This window comes from Bidens hawaiensis, unplaced genomic scaffold, assembly GCF_021521415.1.
Source record: "Bidens hawaiensis isolate Kalapana, Puna unplaced genomic scaffold, B.hawaiensis_p1.1 tig00013426_1, whole genome shotgun sequence".
NCBI lineage: Eukaryota > Viridiplantae > Streptophyta > Magnoliopsida > Asterales > Asteraceae > Bidens > Bidens hawaiensis.
Window position 1 is genome coordinate 446,660 of NW_027492138.1, and position 21,831 is coordinate 468,490.

Consider the following 21,831-nt stretch of genomic DNA (forward strand, 5'->3'; position numbering starts at 1 on the left):
TAATTGATTGTCATGATTTGACCAAATTTCCCTCATGGGGAATAATTGCTAGTGATGTACTTTATGAAGACATGACACGTATATAATTGCTTACACATGTAACGTATCACAAATACATTGTTAAAGTCACACACGATTCACAAACGAAACACGAAACATGTTATGTGCATAGGTATTATGTGCCGGGTCTAGAGACTCGATAATATTCCGACACTTAGAAAAATCTCTTTGTTGTTTTAGAACGCTAGAGAGAGTTTTTCTGTGACGCGCATCTTGGTGATTTAATTTGGGAATTTCTTCGCAAACAGTGAGTTTCACTTTCCCCTTTTAAACTTTTTAAACGCTCTTCACTTGGGGGAGATAACATACTCCGAAAACGCATTTAAGATTTTGTTAATATAGATTATATATCACTTGTAAAGACTAAGTGGCAAACGCGTTAACTAAAGTCCTTCATTCACATCGAACCGTTTAATATTGGATAATAGCGAGTCATTGTTGAGTAGTACTACTGGGTTTGACAAACCCCACCCAACGCTAAACTCGACTGGAGGTCGAGTGGGTGTAATCTTGGCTAAACACATACCATGGTCTGGATGACCTGGTGGCAAGGCAAATGATAAACAGTCAACTTCGGTGTCGAACACTTAGTGATACTTGTTTTATAGGCTAGCTACCTATAGATATATAATTGACATAACATTATCTGGTAACGCAAAACGCTGTAACGCAAAACCCTGTAACGCAAAACGCTGTAACGCAAAACGCTGTAACGCAAAACGCTTAACGCAAAACGCTGAACGCAAACGCTAAACGCTTTATTTTTATTTAAACTTGTGAACTCACCAACCTTGTGTTGACACTTTTAGTATGTTATTCTCAGGTAGCCGAGGCGGGCGCGCGGTTTAGGAACATGCATTGCTTGAAACACTTTTAATTATGCAAAACTTATTTTAAACTATTATCATTGGGTTTTAAGTCGTCCTGCGTGACGTAACATTGTTTGCTATGGTTTTACGCTTCCGCATTTAATTACTCGTAAACGTTTTCATGGTTTTGAAACTTTGTTTTATGGTTTGATTATAACTAATGATTCCGATCCTGTTAGTTCACACCCTCTGACGGTAAAACTCCGTTAGTGGATTTTTAGGGTGTGACACACACCGCGTTTAGACCTTAACGTGGCGTTTACAACCATCAATTATTTAGGCAGTTTCCCAGAATTGTGGTGGTATACATTAGCTACATTACATACAAAGTATACATTAGCTAGCCTGCAAAACATAAATTATTTGCTACATTACATACAAAGTGTCCTAATTCCCAACTCAAGAAAATGTCTTGGATGTTTGACGGTTATTTTCCGAGCCCGCCGAGGACAAACGACGAGGCAAGTATTCCGGATTTGAATATTGCGCCGCCGGAGTTTGTAGATTATGACGCGCGGTGGGGGGGGGGGGAGGCGTTACCAAATTTGAACCAGGTATCGTCACATGTTTATTTGGGTTACCCGTCGTCATTAATTTATGAAATTAGATTTGTTAACAATATATTTTGTTAGGAATATTTTGTGCATGACCAACCGGATTGGTATTTGGCGCCTAGCAGCAGTTCGTACTTGTCACATCCTGAACATGATTACGGGCAGCCGTCATACCATTTATCAGGAGACCCGCATTACGTTGCCCAGCCTTCGTACCATTTTAATACCGAGGAGCCGTATTCATGTAGTCAACGTTTGTACCCATTACCAGTAGGTGATGCGTATCGGTCACAACCAGAACCAGACCATATTCTTGAAACCCCCCACGAGAATGTTGATGAAGATTACGGCAGACATAATTCTGACGACGTTGGTGATAATTACATTCGCGAGGCTAGGGTATCATATAAAACGGATATCGTACGAGCCAATTTGTTTTGTTTAATAAAAGTATTTTGTAATTAGTAGTTGGGTTGAACTTGTTTTAAATTTGACGTTAATACTGTTTCAGCTATTTTCTTCCCGTGAGGAGCTGGAGGAGTGGGCGAAGAAAAGAGGTCGGGAGCACGGGTGTGTTGTTGTTGTCCAGCGGTCTAGGCCAAGAGTCGTGGATCTTGGATGCAATCGCGGCGGCGAACCAAACTCACCGCCATAATCAGGCTTACATGCAGTATAAAGAAGGGCTGTCCGTTTAAGCTAAAAGGAAGGCACAACCGTGTTGGTAATTTTTGGAAGCTTGAGGTCGTAAACGAGACGCACAACCATGACCCGTTCGTATTTAAGGAGGGTCACGCGTATCTAAGGAGAATGACCGATGAGATGGTTGATATGATTGCGAGGTTACACGCGGATGGCTTGAAGACATCAAAAATAGGTCCACTGTTACGCAGACAGTTTCCCAAAGCCTGCGTTATTGACAAGGACATACACAATCTTATAGAGAGCTGGAGAATAGAAAATACAGTTGGCGATACCCCAATGTAGGTTCACGTTTTTGAATTTGATTTGTTGCAATGGATATTCAAAATAATATATAAACGTCAAATAAAACCGGTTGCAGGTATTTGAAAGCTTCCTGATTAATAACGGGTTCATTTATCACACACGGGAGAACCCTGCCACAAACCGCGTAGAGGACGTATTCTTTTGTCATGACACGTCGCATGAAATGTGGCGTGCGTTCCCCCATTTGCTTCTGATTGACACCACTTACAACACAAACATGTACAAGTGGCCGTTTGTGCAGTTTATTGGCTTGACGTCGACGTCGAATTCGTTCTGTATCGCGCACGCGGTTCTACTTAGGGAACGCTAGACGGATTTCACATGGGCCCTCGAGCACCTGAAAGGTATGCTCGAGGATTCTATTGAGCCGCGCGTCATAGTCACCGACAGAGACTCGGCCCTGATGAATTCTTGTAAACAAGTATTCCCGAATGCTACCAGAAACCTGTGCCGGTGGCACATACGTGAGAATATAAAGAAAAAGTGGAAGGGTATCTATGACAGCGAGGCAAAAGAAGATTTCGCTCTATTATGGACGGTCTTGTGTGAGTCTCCCACGTTCGATGAATACGAATATAACTGCTTAAAGTTGCAAGAAATGTTATTCAAAATTGGGAAAGAAAGTAAGTCGTTCCGATTATTAATATACAGTAAGTGTTAATCTAGTGGTACATTTCAAAAGTTTAATTTTGTTTCGTTTTCAGAGGTATGGGACTATATCCATGATAGCTGGCTGTCACGAGACAAGGAAAAGTTTGTATCTTGCTGGATGGCCGATCGGTTAAACTTCGGCGAGAGTACAACAAACCGAGTCGAGAGTCAGCACGCGAACTTGAAAAGGCACCTTAACGGGGCCAACAACACCCTCCACGCACTTGCGGCTTATACCCTTGAGCTTATAGAAGCCCAAAAGATTGAAATCGGAGCAACATTTGAAAAATCCCGGATTACGTTGAAGAGAGACCATAACCTTCAGGTTTTTTACAGGCTACATTATAAAGTGTCGATTAAGGCTCTTACACTACTAGAAAAGGAGTACGGAAAGCTTGACAAGATGATCGTGTCAGGACATACGTGCCGACACCAGTTGCAAACGTCTATGGGGTTGCCGGGTGCTTGTGAGGTGGAGCGTCACCTTGATACTTTGGTACCTATTCCACTAAAATCGATAGACCCGTTCTGGAGGAAGCTTGACTTCGATCCAGTGGTCCCACAGGTAGAAGAAGAAGACTTCGAGGCAGAAATGGAAGAGCTTAAACAGACGGTTTTGATACGTAAAGATCGAAAATAGAAAAGAAGTCTTTTATCGAAGATTTGGTCCGTTCTTCCCGGCAACTCAAATAAAAAAGAGCCAGAGAAACGGGAGGACCCTCGCGGGCGGCCAAACCTAAATCAGCAAACAAAAAAGGTCGAGGCCGCCGGGCATAGCTCGTATATCCCTTCCTCGTACCCCACTTCGTCCTCACAGAACACTGACCAAACCCCCTCATTCTTGGAGCGTTCGCGGTCGCAGTCCCATTCACAGCTTAAGATGCCCCCTCCTAAACCTTCAAAACGGCTGTCTAAGAAAAAGGAGACTGGAGCTGCCATAGGTTTTCCTTTAGTTGTTTATCCGGAAGATGTTGCAGCGGTAAATCGGTATAAGGGCCTTGTTCCAAGCTGGAGTTACCCTTACATCTCAAGGATCATAGACGTAAAGCCTGACGGTAACTGCGGTTTTCGGGCAATTGCGGAGGGTTTAGGAATGGGTCAAAATTGTTGGAGGGAGGTTAGGGTTGCCATGAAGAATGAGATGGATAGGAACCCAGATTGGTGGAGGGAAAGATTAAATACGGAACACCCGGAGTTTTTTGAGACGAACCGTAGCCGATTAGATTTTTTAGAAACGGTTTAAGATGCGCCCCGCAACCGTTGGTTTCAGTTACCCGCCCATGGATACGTCGTTGCTCAAGCATTTAATTGCGTTCTGATTCTCATAGAGTCGCATAGCAGCCAAACCTTTTTCCCGATGAGAGAGGGACCAGATTTGTTTCATGGTCATCCGGTATTGGCCATTGCTAATGTTACAGATACTCATTGGCTATATATACAACTTGAAGGGGATTTCCCGGTGCCTTTGCCGGTTCGTACTTGGGCGAGATTTGCAAAAGAAGAGGCTTATGGCTGGAGGGCCTTGTATGAAAATCGTATAAACGACTATCTTAGAATCATGTCAAGTTGGCGAGTCGAATTTGATACAGTTGATTTAACCGCTTGATTGAATATTTAAATCGATGTACCACAGCCACATATTATACGCACTGTGCGATTAAGTTAACATAAAAATATGTAATTTTATGTACTAATTGAATATCATTAAATATGAAGAACAATCGAACACGATGACACAGTTGTCCAAAATAGCATCCACACGTCCATCATTAGTAGTCTTCGCACCCGTTTTCTTGTAACGTTCACACCTAGTTTATTTGAAAACGTTTGGTATTTGTTTTGGTGAAACTTGGTGAATGAGTTTGGGAGAGAGGTGTCATATGGTTTATGAGGTGGTGGGGGTGGGGGTGACAGGTTGTTCAGATGCTTTAAATGTATTGGCTTTGTAAACTGGAAAAAAAAATCTCTAACTGCCACGTTAAGAGGTATACGTGACGGTTTTATCCCATTATTTTCCGACGTGTCATGTCGGTGCGTTACCAATAACCCCACGTATAGTCCTTGACGTGGCGTTAGTGTTCCACTATTTTTAGCCTGTCAAATATTGTTTCCCCCTCTTTCAGTCTATATTTCTTGTTCAGCCGACCGATTCCCCTCTTCCCCGTATTATTCCATCTCCCGGCGACAGTTTGAGGGATGTCTCAATCCAAGTCTAGTCAACACTCCTCTGGGTCATCTTCGAAGCCTTCCCGTGCAGATGACCTTTGTGTGAGATGTCCATATGGAGCCGCCACATGTTACCGGATATCCAGGACCGATGCAAACCCCGGTCGTCGATTTTTGTGCTGTGTAAGTCTTTAATTACTAACGAATTAGTGTTTATGTCTGTTAATCTAATCTGATTCCTTTAATTTGGGTTAGGTCAAATTTAGGTGTTAGTGTTCTTAGTCTGTTAATCGAATTAGGGATTTTTGTTTGTTGATATATTAAGTCCATTACAGAAGGGGAGTTGTGGATGGCTAAAATGGGCCGATGATCCCACATGCCCTAGTTGTGAAAAGGTAATTCAAGCAATGGTGAATATGATGAACAAGAAAGATGAGTTTGCAAGAATGAAAACCAAAGAAGTAACAAGGTTGAAGATGTTGCTAGCTATTAGTTGGTTTTTGTTCTTTGTTTATGTTTGTGTTTATTGACTAGCTGATAACATCGTATTTGTAGTATGGGATACTGTAATCTTTGTTGTTGTTGTTTAATGTTTAGAGTTTCATGTTTCATTTATTTACTTTCCACATTATCAGTCATGTTACAGCCATGATGAAAATGAGAAGGATCAAATTGAGAATGTTGTGAATGTAGTTCAGTTTGACAATGAAGCAAGTCAAATGGAAGACAAAGAATGTCAATTGGTAGAAGATGAGTTGATTGCTTATTTGGTGCAAGAGGATGAATTATTTAGACCAAGTGAGGAGCATGAAATAGATCCGGGTGATGATTATGACCCTGAGGTTTTGAAAGTAGCTTTCAACTACACCAGTGAGCCGGAGGAAGCTTACTATCATGATCCATATGAAAATGATCCGGTGTGGGATTCTGACTGGTCAAACGATGATTGTCATTGGAAGTAGTATTGTACGTGGTTTGTGATGCTTTATGTACTGTAATGTGTTACTTAAATTCTGCACGTTTAAATGTGTTGTAATGTTTGTATGAATTTCTAGGTATCGTATTTATATTAAAATAATCATCAACCGTTTGCAAACAGGGTATAGTGAAACGAAGTGGCCGTGAGGAAAACTGAATTTATAATTTTTAATTAATAATGATTTTTTGTCTTTTAATCCACGTGACGAATGTTATTGTGTAATCATCTCTATGTTGAATCTATTGCGTTGACGAAAATAAGGATGGATGTTGTTGCTACGGAGGTCATTTATAAGACCATTCTCGTTCGTGAACCTTTTAGTAGTTTGGTTGGCACCTATACTTAAATAAAAATAAAAAATTATTGTTTGGCAAGAATTTTTTATATTTCACCTATAAATTGATATTTTGTCTATAATTTATAATATTTAACATTTCTAAAAAATTTGAATATACGGTTTTGTTTTATATTTCTTATATAAGATAAAAACTAATCATATTACATATAGGTATAATAAAAAATAATTAGTTGGGTTGATTTGTGAATGAGTATGAAAATTTGAGTACCTGGTAACATATACCCGATTAGTTGGGTTTGTTTGGGATAGACTTTCATAACCGGGTATGGGTTTGGGAATACCAAAACCCGACCCATTGCCAATCCTAACTTGGGTTTTTAAGTGTTAACCGCCACGGTAATATCTTCAAGAACCGTATAATGGTAACGTGGATCTCTAGAAACTGTGATAAGCCTGTAAAAGCCTTTGCATGCAATATTGTCGGCCTTTACCTCTGCGTAAAGCTCTTACCTTTGCGTATATTGATTGCCTAAATATATGTAACCGCTGCATTAAGAACTTAATGTCGCGTATTTAGGTAAGGGGCAAATCTACAAACTCTGAAAAGCCTGTAACTCACCTATTCACTTTGAAGAGAAACCCTGTGTTTGCATGTGGAAAAAAGTGGGTATGTCTTAACCGTCACGTTTAGACATAAATGCGAGGTGAAATATTAATAAAATTTTTGACCCCTATAAAAAGTTGCAAAGAAAGATATTTCTCCTAATTTGTAGTTCAGATTTGATGACAGTGGAGACGATATAGGTTGTCAAGTTCTGTCTTTAAATATATGTATGACAACATATTATTTCGAATATGATATTTGTTGGGTATTTTTAACCCTATTTTTATCGATATCGTTCATTGTTAATGCGATATATATATACATTGTATTCCAATAATAAATGCCGATAAACATGACCTCGTTTGAAGATGCCACTTTTACGTAATATATAACGATACTGTTGTGCAAACTAATTTTCAAACAAATTAAACATTGAGATATACATTGCAGTAACAAAATAGCATCTACACATGACGGAGACAAACAACAATTGCTTAAATTTCGAAATCCGCCTGCAAATTTCTAGTCAACAGGTAATAGTAATATCAGACACCAGTCTTTACTCATAGCTGGCCTTGGATGTTAGATACCCTCATTTGATTTCCTTTTGGGTTTTTGGGGCACTTTTGTGAATTATAAAGGGGGCCATCTAGGCATCTTCATCCCCTAGTTTTATATTAATATTAATAAAGACTCCAAAATAGCATCTACACAGCTACCGATATCTGCTGGACACCCGCCGTAAAGTTGACCGACGAGACCGTATTATATATTAATAATAATGTACTCCAAAATAGCATCCACACATCCACAATTTGATCGTTTATTTCACGCCGAAATTTCTGTGGCTGCGTAGAAGCTATTTTCGGGCTACATTGTTATTATTTTGCAGGGTAATATATTGTTGAATGGGTGGAGTGGTGTTGAGGCCTAACGATTTATTGTGGTATTGAGCCATAGATTATCGGTTGTTATATAGATGGTCTCTGAGTCCCTTATCCGCCACGTTACGGCCTTGACGTGACGTATGAGGGTAACTCAAAATCGACAAAATCTGAAAAGGCTGCAGCAGGAGCGTGTTATCGGCAACGGTAAGCTATTAACGCGACGTATAACGCTTACTCCAATATTGAATAAAACGGGCTCGACAAGATCATTTGATTTAAATTTCTAAACGATTACATTAGAAAATAGTATTGTTAAAATTTTATATCTCATAACGGCATGGAAAAAACATCATAATCGTTGCTTAAAAGTTACAAACGATTACAATTGACAAAACTAGTACAACAAGATATTAACACATATTGTAGTTTAAAATAGCATCTACGCAGCCTTGTCTGCCACCTTCTTTGCTTGATAATCTAATGGCACGTCAATTACGGGGTCCTGGCAATGCACTCTCTCTGTTCTTGTTTTCTTGTTGTTCTTCCAACAACTTAATGCCAACACCCCACTGTTGATCTTAATGACAGCTTCTATCACAAATAATAATAACTAGACCAAAATAAGATCTACACGGCCAACATTCTCTCTTTCGGTTGACACATAATTTCCTCTTAATCATTGAAATTAGAGTTGGGGTCATCATAATAATTATCTATGTATTGGATGGATAGAGGCTTAGTGAGGTTTCGGGCATAACTTATAATGGATTTTTTTAAACCAAGGCACGTATAGTCCTCAAAGCGGCGTTTGAAGATAACAAAGTACATATAAAATCTGGCAACATGTAGTAACCTGTCGTCCTAAACCGATGGGTTTCGTACCTAACGTGACATATACAACCTCCAAATTTTGTCTACAAAAGCCTCTCCGAATTTCCATTCGTTCAACTACACCCTCATTAATGTTTTCAATAAAGCCTTTCACAATGTTTCATGTGGTCGGTTACTATTAAAACTTATTGTTGGTTGTGTAGATGTTATTTTGGAGTGACAGGCAGGGGTGGGGTTGTCGTTGCCCGATCGGAATGTTAGGTTTCCCTCGTCATAAATCTCAACAGCGCCGTTTACAGGCACTGTGGCTGCCATTAAATGATGGAGGGAAGAGTTTGGGCATTTCTACAGACGGGTTCCAATGAACATCTAAAAGAACCACCCGAGAAGCGCCATAAAGATGAGTGAATTCCTTTAAAAGAACATTTTCGTATATGTCAACAACATCTATAAATGTAATATTATGTTGTGTAAATGCTATTTTTTGAATGTAATATTTGTATTGTGTTGTTAATTAAGAGTGTTTTTAAGGTATTGTACCTTTATGACTAAGAGTTGATGATAGTGAAGACGATGATGGTTGTCGTGACTCCACTTTCAAAATATGTACGAAAGAATTGCGTTTGATAAGAAAATATTATTGTGTTCCTTGTGTAATGTGTTATGATTTTAAAATCTAATATTTAAAATATTTAAATTACAATATTTAATAAAAGTGTTATGATAAACAAGTAAATGAGAATTAACAACTTCAAATTAGCATCAACACAAATTTGATGACAACGGCCACTGCTCGAACATCGAAATCAACGTACCACATTTTTTCCTTAGGGACTACCAATTCCGAGTCGCATATATTTTTATATGTTGAGATGCTGATTTACATTAAAATATAAAATATAATTAACCGGTATGTATAGAACATAACTCTGCGTATATTTGGTCCACTGGTCTCTGACATGTCAGGAATCTTCCAATACTGAAAGCCTGCCAAAAATAACATCTACACAGCCACCAATATCCGCTTGACCAACCGAGCTATATTGAGCAACGAAACCATATTATGTATTATTTTTGGCATGGTATTATGTCTAGGATTAGGAATTAAATCGTGTTGTATGGGTGTGGTGATGTATGGGATTGACTAGTTTTGCACCTACCTTGTAGTTTATTAATTGGTTTATAGATGGTATCTATCGGCCTTTACCTCTGTGTTAAGATCTAACCTTGGCGTATATGGGTAACATGGAAATCTACAAAGTGTGTGAAGTGAATTCAACCTCTCTGCAAAGCATGCAAAATTAAAGTCGGTCTTACCTCTGCGTTGAGGCATTACCGCGGCGTATATGTCCTGACAAGGCTGAAAAGCCTGTAACAACTGTGACGACTGAAGCAATAGTCAAAAAGTCTGCAAAGCATGCAAAATTAATGTTGGTTATAACCGCGGCGTTAAGTCATAACCGCGTCGTATAATGCTATCTTTAACACTTACCGTCTCCTGAAGCCCTTAACGCGGCGCCTCACTTTTGGCTATAAAAACGACTACCATCAACCATTTACACACACCCCTAAAAAATGTTTCTTACCAACGATATTTCCCTCTCGACCTACAATTTATTCAAAAATCATCGACCCTGTTTAAATTATTCAAGCCAATATGATTAAAACCATATAGTGGTTGTGTAGACGCTATTTTGTGGTGACATGTAGTCGTAGGGGTAGCCGTGGCAAGGTGGAACTTTTAATTAGTCCACCTTCATATATCCCATCAGTGCCGATTACAAGCACATTAACCTCCATTCTACCTTGGAGCGGGGAACAACATGCACGGACCATCTCAAACTACCTACTACTTCACGAAGATGGACCGATGCTTTTAATGAATTCGGTGCCACCTCAAAAATACAAGCATGAAGTGATTTCACATGGAATTCTACCATCTTACAAGTGGGATATATGTTGGGTGATTTATTTTATAAAACACGTAGAGACGTACGGATTGCAATGTTATGACATAATAATTGTATTTGATAAGATGATATCATTGTGCCAGATACTTGTCGTGTATGTGTTATTTTGTAATTCTATTTCATCCCCTCGTTTTATATTTATTTTAACATATAATTATTAAAATTGTGTATATAGGTCACGTGGAAAATTGTGTATAAAACCCCGAACCCCCTATCACAAGAAACCAAACACTTCTAACATATTTGGTGTTGTGTACACATATAAATGAGATTTATAGACAAGAAAACATAACTTATGGATGTCGGTTGGATGAAAATATCATTTATATTTAATTTTAGTTATGAGATATTTATTTCATTATTAAAAGATTAAAACATTGAAAAAGAAATAAAATTACCCAAAACTGGGCTGGCCAGGGCTCGAACCTGCGTCCCTGGCCGGCTGAGTACATAGACGCACACCTCACAACCCGCTGAGCCATGGTCAAATGTTGATTAATTCATAACAACATAAATTTAAAAACCCAGAAGTCGATTATCACTTAAAATCTTTCAATCCAATCTATGTTCGTTCAATTAACTTTAGGATTATTGTAGGATAGGTTAGAGCGACCAGAAGGAATGAATCAATTACCATAAACTAAGACCAGAAGGAATTAAAATCGTTCAATCTATGTTCGTTAAATCTATGTTCGTTCAATTAAGTTTAGGGTTATTCATATACACAATAAGCATAATATCGATCATGGTTTTCAAAATTCGATTGTCGTATGGCCGAATTATGAATGTATGTTATGATGAATGATTTGATTCCAAAATTGAGGCGGGAATTAAGGTCCAAGCTAACAAAACGGGTCGCGGGTTGTCAAATGGATACGGGTAAGGGTTTATGGATCAAAAGGCATAATATAGCAGTTTGGTCCTTTGAATATAGAGATGGAAGTAAATTGGGGTAGTAGTTTATGTTTTCGTAAAAAATGCCAAGATTTAAAAGTTTATAATTATGTTTTATATAATTAATTAAATAAATAGTTAATTTACTCGATAAACGCGGTTTTTCATTGATTAAATTCTCTAAGAAAATCAAAATGTGTCGGGTTACGGATACAATCCTAATTGGAATTCTCGAGTTCTTACAATAATATCGTCTCATTTCCGATATAACATATATATACAAAGTATACTAATATTAGATAGCAATGAATATGTCCTTGTTTCAAACGTTTCGTCTTTTACGTAATATACAATGATAATGTAATCTTTAAAATGTGAAATATAATAATAGTCTTACACAAGTTACGATTACATTAGAACGAACGAGCGACTAATTACAAACTAGTCCTAAGATTTTTAAAATAGCATCTACACAACAAGAACATTTACAACAATTGCTTCAATTGTCAAAATCCACCTGCAGCCTTTTGTTCACGATTAATAGTAATGACGCACACCAGTCATTACTCCTAGCTCACCGAATTCAAAAATCCCTTAAACCTTTTGGGATTTTCGAGACTGTTGGGATTCATGAAGGGGGGCCTCTAGGCACGTTCATCCCCCTCCTTTTATATTGATTTTAATAAAGACTACAAAATAGCATCTACACAGCCACCAATATCCGCTTGATCAACCACGTTAAATTGACCGACTAGACTGTATTTTATATTAATAATAATGGAATCCAAAATAGCATTCACACAGCCACAATTATCTTCTTAATTTCAGACCGAATTTATCGTGGCTGTGTAGATGCTATTTTCGGGCTCCATCGTTATTAGTTTGCAGGGTAATATATTGATGAGGTGACTTAAATCGTAGATCGATGAGACCGTTTTCTATACTAATAATAATGGACCCCAAAATAGCATTCACACAGCCACAACTTTCTTGTTTATTTTAGACCGAAATTTACATGGCTGTGTAGATGCTATTTTCGGGCTCCATTGTTATTATTTTCCAAAGTATTACGGTAATGTATGGGTGGGTAGGGGATTAACAATTTTTTGTTGTATGGAGCCTATAGATTTTCGGGTGTTTATATAGTGGTTTCTGTGGTCTTCTAAACGCCGCGGTTCGATCTTAACGGTGCTTTATGAAGGTTACTCGAAATCCTAAAAAGCTGTAAAAGACTGTCAACCACTGCAAGAGGAGCGTGTTAACCGCCCCGGTAAGCGTTTGCCGCAGCGTAGAATGATGATGATGTTAATATAAATGCTTTTTTAAATGATTTTTATATCACATATATATTGTTTATTTTTAATTAAAGAATTTATTTTAACCTATTATAAACACATTTTTTTTAAAAAAAGTGAACAATTATTAATAAAAATATTTAAAACTTATTTTTATTTAACATACATTAATGAAGTTTAGTTTTGTTGGCTTAAATTGGTTGAAAATAGATATATTAGTTTTATAATAAAAATTGGGTTTGTTGGACTAATTGTATGTGAATGAAATTAGTCTAACAAATTATAATAATAATTGTGGTGGATGATATGATGATGAGGGGAAGGTTCATGTACATTTTGATCTTACATGAGTACGTAGGAAATAATGCAAATTTATTTAAAAATGCAAACGTAAGAAACAATATCAACTACAATACCAATCTACACAAACAATGACTTATAATAACAAAGAAAAGAACCTAAAAACTCATGATGATGGTATGATTGTAACAACTCGGGTTTTCCATCTAATATATTATATCCATTACTCGACTTATTTGCGTTTTTGGTAAACTAATCATTAAAATATTATATTATTAATTATACTTTAATATCCATTTTAACTTTGATTAATATACACTTTTCACCCCTTAACTAGCTTTAACCCAACCTTGCATCAACTTATAATTTACAAGGACTAAATATGCAATTTACTTATATTAATCCAACCCATTAACCCATCACCAAACCCATCTACCCAAACCCGTATCCATTTTGTTTTTCTTGGACCCGAATTCACAAATCCATAACTTGGACCTTAATTTTCGTTTGTAAGATGTAACTGATATAGGAAATTGCGTGTTATTACCAATTTCGGCCTTAACCGACAATCCATATATGTTAATCGTATCTCTTTGATTCGTTTTTCCTTTTTATCTTAGCCGAGTCTATTGTAATCTTGTTGGACACGAAAATAGATGTTATAATCCAATTAACTGCGTATATACGATCGCTTAACCCTAACTAATGTTAATCCTATAAATAATTGCATCAGTATCACCATTTAATTGCTTGTTCATTCATCTTTTACCGCCGGCATGTCTGCTTCCGTTTACCCTCTTCTGGTCGCATTAAGAGGTAATTGTTTGTGTGGTTTAGATCGAGATATAGGGTAGATCAATAGCCCTAAACTTGATTTGGTTAATTGTAATCGGATTGACCAATTTGAATTTTTAGGGTTCTTAATCAGTATGGTCAAGACCTCTTGTGTGTTTATAACTAAACGAGCTGGATCTAATTTGCATGTCGCCATTGGGGCCAGCTGGTTAACACATGTTACTTTGGGGGCAGAGGTCGCGGGTTCGACTCCCTGCTGTGACACTCGTCAATTTCAGGTTAACTCCGCTAACTCAACTCCGTCAATTCAAACTTAAGATCACTGGATCTTTAACGCACATCTCATTACATTTAAACTAAGGTTTTAAATGACGCTTGACAACTACTACATGTATAGTCTTTCGGGAATTGCACCAAAACGCAAACGAATTGACGCAAACAATTGGTGAATAAACGAAAAACGTCAAAACAATAATTATGTGGTAATTATGTGTTAGACTTATGTGTTATGTGATAACATTTTATAAAACGTTAACTCAATATGCAAACTAGTTAAAATAAGCTAGAAAAGTACAAATTAGAAGTTGAGGGACCTAGATGTAACATGTTATTATAAATAATAATATTAACCTAAACCCTAACACTCTCTCTCTCTCCCTCTACACCGATCGCCCCCCCCCTCCCCCTTGTTCTTGGCTGCCGTCAATCACACACACACATACACACAAGATCTTTTAAGTTTAATTGAAGATTAAGGTGCTAGGAAGGTATAAACAACTATCCTATGTATTTTACATGCTTAATTTTGAGTTTGAATGGGTTAATTATAAACCCTAGAATCCGAAAATCATATATATGGTGTTCATATGCTTTGTTTTGATTAGATGATGTTTAATTATGTATTGATTGTTGATTTGATAACCAGAATCGATGTTATTGCATGTTAATCGCTTGTTTCTTTGATTTTGAGTTCAAGTAAAACCCTAACCATGTATGTGGTGTGTAATTGATGTGCATGGATAGTGATTATGGTGTCTAAAATGTCATATGAACGGATTGTGGTCTATAGATGGTTAACATGTTGAGTTTGGATGCAAACAGTTTCTGGACAGATTGTATTGTTGATGTTCAATTGACTGTAACTAAATGTTAATGTGGAAATTGGTCGAGGTTATTAACACTAAAAGGTGGTATGTTGAGTATAGTTTCTAAGGAATATAAATTTGCAATTTTTGAATGTGTAAAAGTTAACTTTTATGATTTTACAAAAACGTTGTGAAAATCTGAATTGTGAGACCTGCTGTTAGGTTGTTTTGTAAATATTATATCTCATAAACTACAAGAACAAATGGGTTGGTTCCACTTCTGGAAGTTAACTTGTTGAGTTAAGAACCTAACCCAATTGGTCTTGCATTTTTTGGATATTTCATTTAACGGGAATTACAAATAACATTCTGTTGCGCATGAATTTAACTGTTGTGAGTTTGCTGTAGTAAATTGATCATTGTGAGAAATATATGTGGAATAAAAATACAACAAAATATGTTCTGGAAACCTAACACATGTATGCTTTTGTGGTGATTTTTGGTAAATTAATTGAAATGATATGATCTGTTGAATAGGATAATCTTTCAAGTAGAATTCTGTCTCGGTAAAGTTAGCTGCTGAACTTTGTGAAAATACATGAAAAGTGCTAGTTGCTAGTTAATTGTTATGTTTTGACCAAATTGCCCTTGCGGGGAATAATTGCTAGATACGTACGCTATTAACACTTGACACGTAAGTAGTTACTCACACGTGTAACGTATCACAAATATGCTTGTTAATTCACACACGATTCACAAACGAACACGAAACGTATTTTTGTGCTTAGGAATTATGTGCCGGGTCTAGAGACTCGATAATAGTTCCGATACTTAGAAAAATCTCATTTTTGTGTCTTAGAACGCGAGTGAGGATTTTTCTGTGACGCACATCTCTCGGACTTTGGTTTTTAGTAATCTTCGCAAACAGTGAGATTCACTTACCCCTTTTTAAACTCTTTAAATGCTTTTCACTTGGGGGAGATAACATACTCCGAAAACGCTTTTAAGATTTTGTTAGTAAATTATATATCACTTGTAAAGGCTAAGTGGCAAACGAAACAATTGAATTCCTACACATCGAACCGTTTAGTATTGGAAAATAGCGAGTCACTGTTGAGTAGTACTACTGGGTTTGACAAACCCCACCCAACGCTAAACTCGACTGGAGGTCGAGTGGGTGTAATTTTGGCTAACACATTACCATGGTCTGGATGACCTGGTGGCAAGGCACTTGATAAACAGTCAGCTTCGGTGTCGAACACTTAGTAATACTTGCTTTATAGGCTAGCTACCTATAGATATATAATTGATTTAACACTATCTGGTAACGCAAAACGCTAAACGCTTTATTTTATATGAACTTGTGAACTCACCAACCCCGTGTTGACTCATTTAGTATGTTATTCTCAGGTAGCCGAGGCGGGCGCGCGGTATAGGATCATGCATTGCTTGAAACGCTTTTGTTTGTGCAAACTTATTTTAAACCGTTATCATTGGGTTTTAAGTCGTCCTGCGTGACGCAACACTTGTTTTATGGTTTTTACGCTTCCGCATTTAATTACTCGTAAACGTTTTTGTGGTTTGAAAACATTTGTTTTATGGTTTGATTATAACTAATGAATCCGATCCTGTTAGTTCACACCCTCTGACGGTAAAACTCCGTTAGTGGATTTTGAGGGTGTGACAGATTGGTATCAGAGCCATTGGTTATAGCGAACTAGAAATTGCATGCATACTAGACTATAACCGCGACGACCCATTAGTTATAATGATACGCACTGCATATGTTTGTGTAGTCTTTGTTATCTTATCTCTTTACCTCTTTCACTCATACGCGCGCATACACGGCTTACCTGTAGGGATGTCGACGCCACCATCATCATCATCCGATCAGATGACTCATGCTCATGGGAAGGAACCGCAGTTACCTACCTCATCGCCACCCCGAGTAGTCCCGGAGCTAGAAGCCCCTGCACCGAAGAGGTATCGCTTATCCAGAGGCATGTACGAAAACGAAGTTAGCTGGGATTGGTACCCTAACATGATCAGGCGTATGGTCTATCGTGAACAAGTTCCCCCGCTACCTCACCCGAACCATCCTGCTTACCCCAACACCCTACCACCTATAACTGAACCTGTAGAGCGTGTGCTCGCAGCCGTTGTTTCTTGTTTGAGCGTGACGTTGGTTATATGCGCTATACGAGAGCGAACGTATCCGGACTGTTAAAAGATGGAACCGAAACTAAGGAAGAAATTTCCCTCCTGACAGCGGCGATGAAGGAAATGCAAGAGGCTAGTGATCAACAGATGAAGATTATGAGAAAGATGCAAGCCGAGATGATAGACTTGCAAGAGCAACTCCAAGTGGCAAGGACCCGAACCGAGATAGCTTTAGAGCGTTGCAATGTTTTACAAATGCAAATTGCTCAGAACGACGCCGAACCTAAGGCAGAGCCTGAGGAGGATCCCGAAGAAGATCCCAAAGAGGAGCCTGAGGAGGATCCCGAAGAAGATCCCGAAGAGGAGCCTGAGGAGGATCCCGAGGAGGAACCCGAAGAGGAACCGGAGGAAGAACCGGCTGAGGAGGAGGCACACTCAGAGTTGTCCTCAGACGATGACATCTAAGGATGATAACACCTAGATGGAGTGGTTGTCTTCATCCAAACTATTATTTTCTATGATTTTAAGGATTGATTTTAAATACTTTGTAGCGAATACAATGGTTTTAATCATGAATTATTATTTGGATTAATATATGGTTGTGATGGGATGTTTGTTGCTTTTATTTCTTTCTTACCTATCTTTTTATTACATGTATGGTGTGTTGCATATGAAAGTGAGAATTCATGTCTGAATTTTATGCTGTGATTCTAGGAAATGGCAGGAAGAAACGCTGGACACGGTCTCGGTAACATCAACTTGACTTCAGCAGAACTCCAAACCCTGCTGAACGACCACGCGGCGGCCGCTCTAGCCGCACATGTCCAGAATCAAGCTGGAGGTCCAACTGGAACGTGTACTTTCAAGAACTACCTGGATTGCAAGCCCAGTTCGTTTAAGGGCACTGAGGGAGCTATAGGCTTCCTGCGTTGGGCTGAGAAGGCTGAATCAGCGTTTGAGATGTGTAATTGTCCACCTGCCAGTAGGGTCAAATTTGCTGCTGGGACACTTGAAGATTCTGCTCTCACTTGGTGGAATTCGAATGTGCAGATTCTTGGATTGGAACTGGCTAACGCCATGAACTGGGAAGAGTTCAAAAATATGATGCATGAAGAGTATTGTCCTCGAGAGGAGATTGCAAAGTTGGAATCCGAGTTTTGGTCATTGAAGATGGTGGGTTCCGAAATCGAAGCCTACACCACCCGTTCTCACGAGTTAGCTATGATGTGTCCACGGATGGTAGACCCGCCTAGCAAGAGAATTGAGATGTATATTGATGGGTTAGCACCGCAAATTCAGGGCATGGTGACGTCTTCCAGACCCGCAACGATTCAAAAAGCGATCCGGTTAGCTCACAAACTGACGGATCAAGCAGTGACCCAAGGTGCGTTACCACCTAGAGGTTCAACCACTAAAGCCAGTGACAACCCGTGACAACAACAACAACAACAACCCGAGTAATGGAAAGAGAAAGTTCGACAACGTCAGGTCTTTATCCTCGAACCAACCACAGCAACAAAACTACCGTAAGCCCGAACTCACTCGGAGCTTCAATAATCAGGGTCCCAACAATAACAACAACGGTAGCGGGCAGGGTTCGAGCAGCTATGCTGGGAAACACCCGAAATGTAACAGGTGCAACTATCATCATGCTGGCCCGTGTGACCGTGTCAAGTATCTGAGATGCGGAAAGATGGGTCATCAGGTCAAGGAATGTAGAGGAGACCTAGCAGCAAAAGGTGCTCCTAAACCACCTACGGTGACTAAGGGGTGTTTCGAGTGTGGTCAAGAGGGTCATTTCAGGAAGGATTGTCCCAAGCTGAAACAGAACGAGAACAATGGAGGCAGCAGCGGTGGCGGAAGCAATGGTAAAGGAAGAGCTTTCGTCATTGGGTCGGGTCAAGCCCGCAACGATCCGTATGTGGTGACTGGTAAGTTTCCTGTGAACAACTGTTTTGCTTCTGTATTATTTGACAGTGGAGCTGATAGGAGTTTTGTGTCGAAAGTCTTTAGTAAACTCTTAGACTTAACTCCAACCCCGTTAGATGCTAAGTTTCCTGTTGAATTAGCTGACGGTAAGACTATAGTAACGACTCATGTACTTGCGGGATGTAAGTTGAAACTGTCAGGTCATATTTTTGATATCGACCTTATACCTTTTACGCTTGGTAGTTTCGATGTCGTTGTCGGCGTGGACTGGTTATCCGAGAACCGAGCGGAGATTATATGTCACGAAAAAATAGTCCACATCACTACCCCTTCCGGCGAGATCATTTCGATCCAGGGCGAGAAAAGCGGCATGACCACCAGCGTCATTACCCTCATGAAGGCTCAGAAGTATCTACGAAAGGGTCATCCGGAAATTTTAGCGCATATTGTCGAGAAACCCGCAGAGGAGAAGCGAATCGAAGATATACCGATTGTGCGAGATTTTCCGGAAGTTTTCCCAGAGGATTTGCCCGGACTCCCTCCTATTCGACAAGTCGAATTCCAAATCGAATTGACCCCCGGTGCAGCGCCCATAGCACGAGCCCCGTCTCGGCTCGCACCGGCGGAGCTTCAGGAGTTGTCCACTCAGTTGCAAGATTTGTTGGATAAAGGTTTTATCCGACCTAGCTCATCACCATGGGGAGCCCCTGTCTTATTTGTCCGAAAGAAGGACGGGACTTTCCGAATGTGCATCGACTATAGAGAGTTGAACAAGGTGACGATTAAGAATCGTTATCCCTTACCCCGAATTGATGATCTGTTTGACCAACTCCAAGGATCGAGTTACTACTCGAAGATCGATCTGCGGTCTGGTTACCATCAATTAAGAGTGCGCGAAGAAGATATTTCAAAGACGGCTTTCAGAACTCGGTACGGTCACTACGAGTTTTCGGTTATGCCTTTCGGCTTAACCAACGCACCAGCCGTATTTATGGATCTCATGAATCGAGTATGCAAGGCGTACCTCGACAAGTTTGTGATTGTTTTCATTGATGATATTCTCGTCTACTCCAAGGACGAGGCTGACCACGAAGAACACTTGAGGCTAATTCTGGAATTATTGAAGAAGGAACAACTGTACGCTAAACTCTCAAAATGCGAATTTTGGCTTCGCGAGGTTCACTTTTTAGGACATGTGATCAACGAGGATGGTATCCATGTCGATCCCGGTAAGGTAGAGGCCATCAAAAACTGGGAAGCACCTAAGAATTCGACTGAGGTGCGGCAATTCCTAGGACTGGCTGGCTACTACCGGCGTTTTATCGAGGGATTTTCAAAGATTGCTCAACCCCTCACCGCTTTGACTCACAAGGGTACTAAGTACAATTGGGGTGACGTGCAAGAATCCGCTTTTCAACTGTTGAAAACCAAACTCTGTAGCGCCCTTATTTTAGCCCTCCCCGAGGGAACAGAGAATTTTGAGGTACATTGTGAAGCATCGATACAAGGTCTCGGTTGCGTGTTGATGCAACTCGAGAAGGTTATAGCCTATGCCTCTCGACAACTACGGATTCACGAGAAGAACTACACGACCCATGACTTGGAACTTGGAGCTGTGGTGTTTGCTCTTAAGATATGGAGGCATTACTTGTACGGTACCAAGTTTACCATTTACACCGACCACAAGAGCCTCCAACATATCTACGATCAGAAGGAGCTGAACATGCGACAGCGTCGTTGGGTCGAGCTGCTTAAGGATTATGATTGTGCCATCAAGTACCACCCTGGAAAGGCCAATGTAGTGGCCGACGCTCTCAGCAGAAAGGAAAACGATAAACCCAGGCGAGTGCGAGCATTGCAACTCACGATTCATGCCAACTTACCCGATCAGATTCGCGATGCGCAACTCGAAGCTTTGAAAGATGATAATCTTCCATCAGAACTCATGCGGGGCATGAACAAGCAACTTGAAACCAAATCGGACGGGGTCCGATATTTTGAGAACCGGATTTGGGTTCCACGATACCGAGAGTTGAGAACTCTAGTGATGGACGAAGCTCACAAGTCCAGATATTCTATCCACCTCGGCTCAGATAAAATGTACCATGACTTAAAGGTACTTTACTGGTGGCCAAACATGAAAGCCGACATTGCCACCTACGTGAGCAAATGCTTGACTTGTACAAGAGTCAAAATAGAATATCAGAAACCATCTGGCCTGCTACAGCAACCGGAACTCCCAATGTGGAAATGGGAACACATTTCAATAGATTTTATCACGGGATTACCTAAAACACCGACGGGATGCGATACCATCTGGGTGATCGTTGACCGATTGACTAAGTCTGCACACTTCTTAGCGATTAAGGGATCGGACAAATTGGAAAGATTGACTCGCGTCTACATGAAGGAAGTAGTGTCTAGACACGGAGTGCCTGTCTCAATCATTTCTGATCGAGATTCTCGTTTCACTTCGCACTTTTGGAAGTCACTACAGAG

General features: G+C 39.5%; 1 protein-coding gene across 1 annotated transcript; it reads left to right on the forward strand.

Annotated features, from left to right (window-relative positions):
• Window positions 1-4,019: 4,019 nt before the first annotated feature.
• Window positions 4,020-4,745, forward strand: LOC143544034 (uncharacterized). Its single transcript, XM_077036212.1, has 2 exons — window positions 4,020-4,350; window positions 4,468-4,745. The coding sequence occupies exons 1-2, from the start codon at window positions 4,020-4,022 to the stop codon at window positions 4,743-4,745; spliced, it is 609 nt and encodes a 202-aa protein (XP_076892327.1).
• Window positions 4,746-21,831: the final 17,086 nt, after the last annotated feature.

Excerpts from the sequence above, each read along its gene's own strand:
- LOC143544034 (XM_077036212.1), top strand. The coding sequence starts at position 4,020 with ATGCCCCCTCCTAAACCTTCAAAACGGCTGTCTAAGAAAAAGGAGACT. Across the intron at positions 4,351-4,467 it reads GGAGTTTTTTGAGACGAACC|AGTCGCATAGCAGCCAAACC; the intron begins GTAGCCGATTAG and ends TGATTCTCATAG.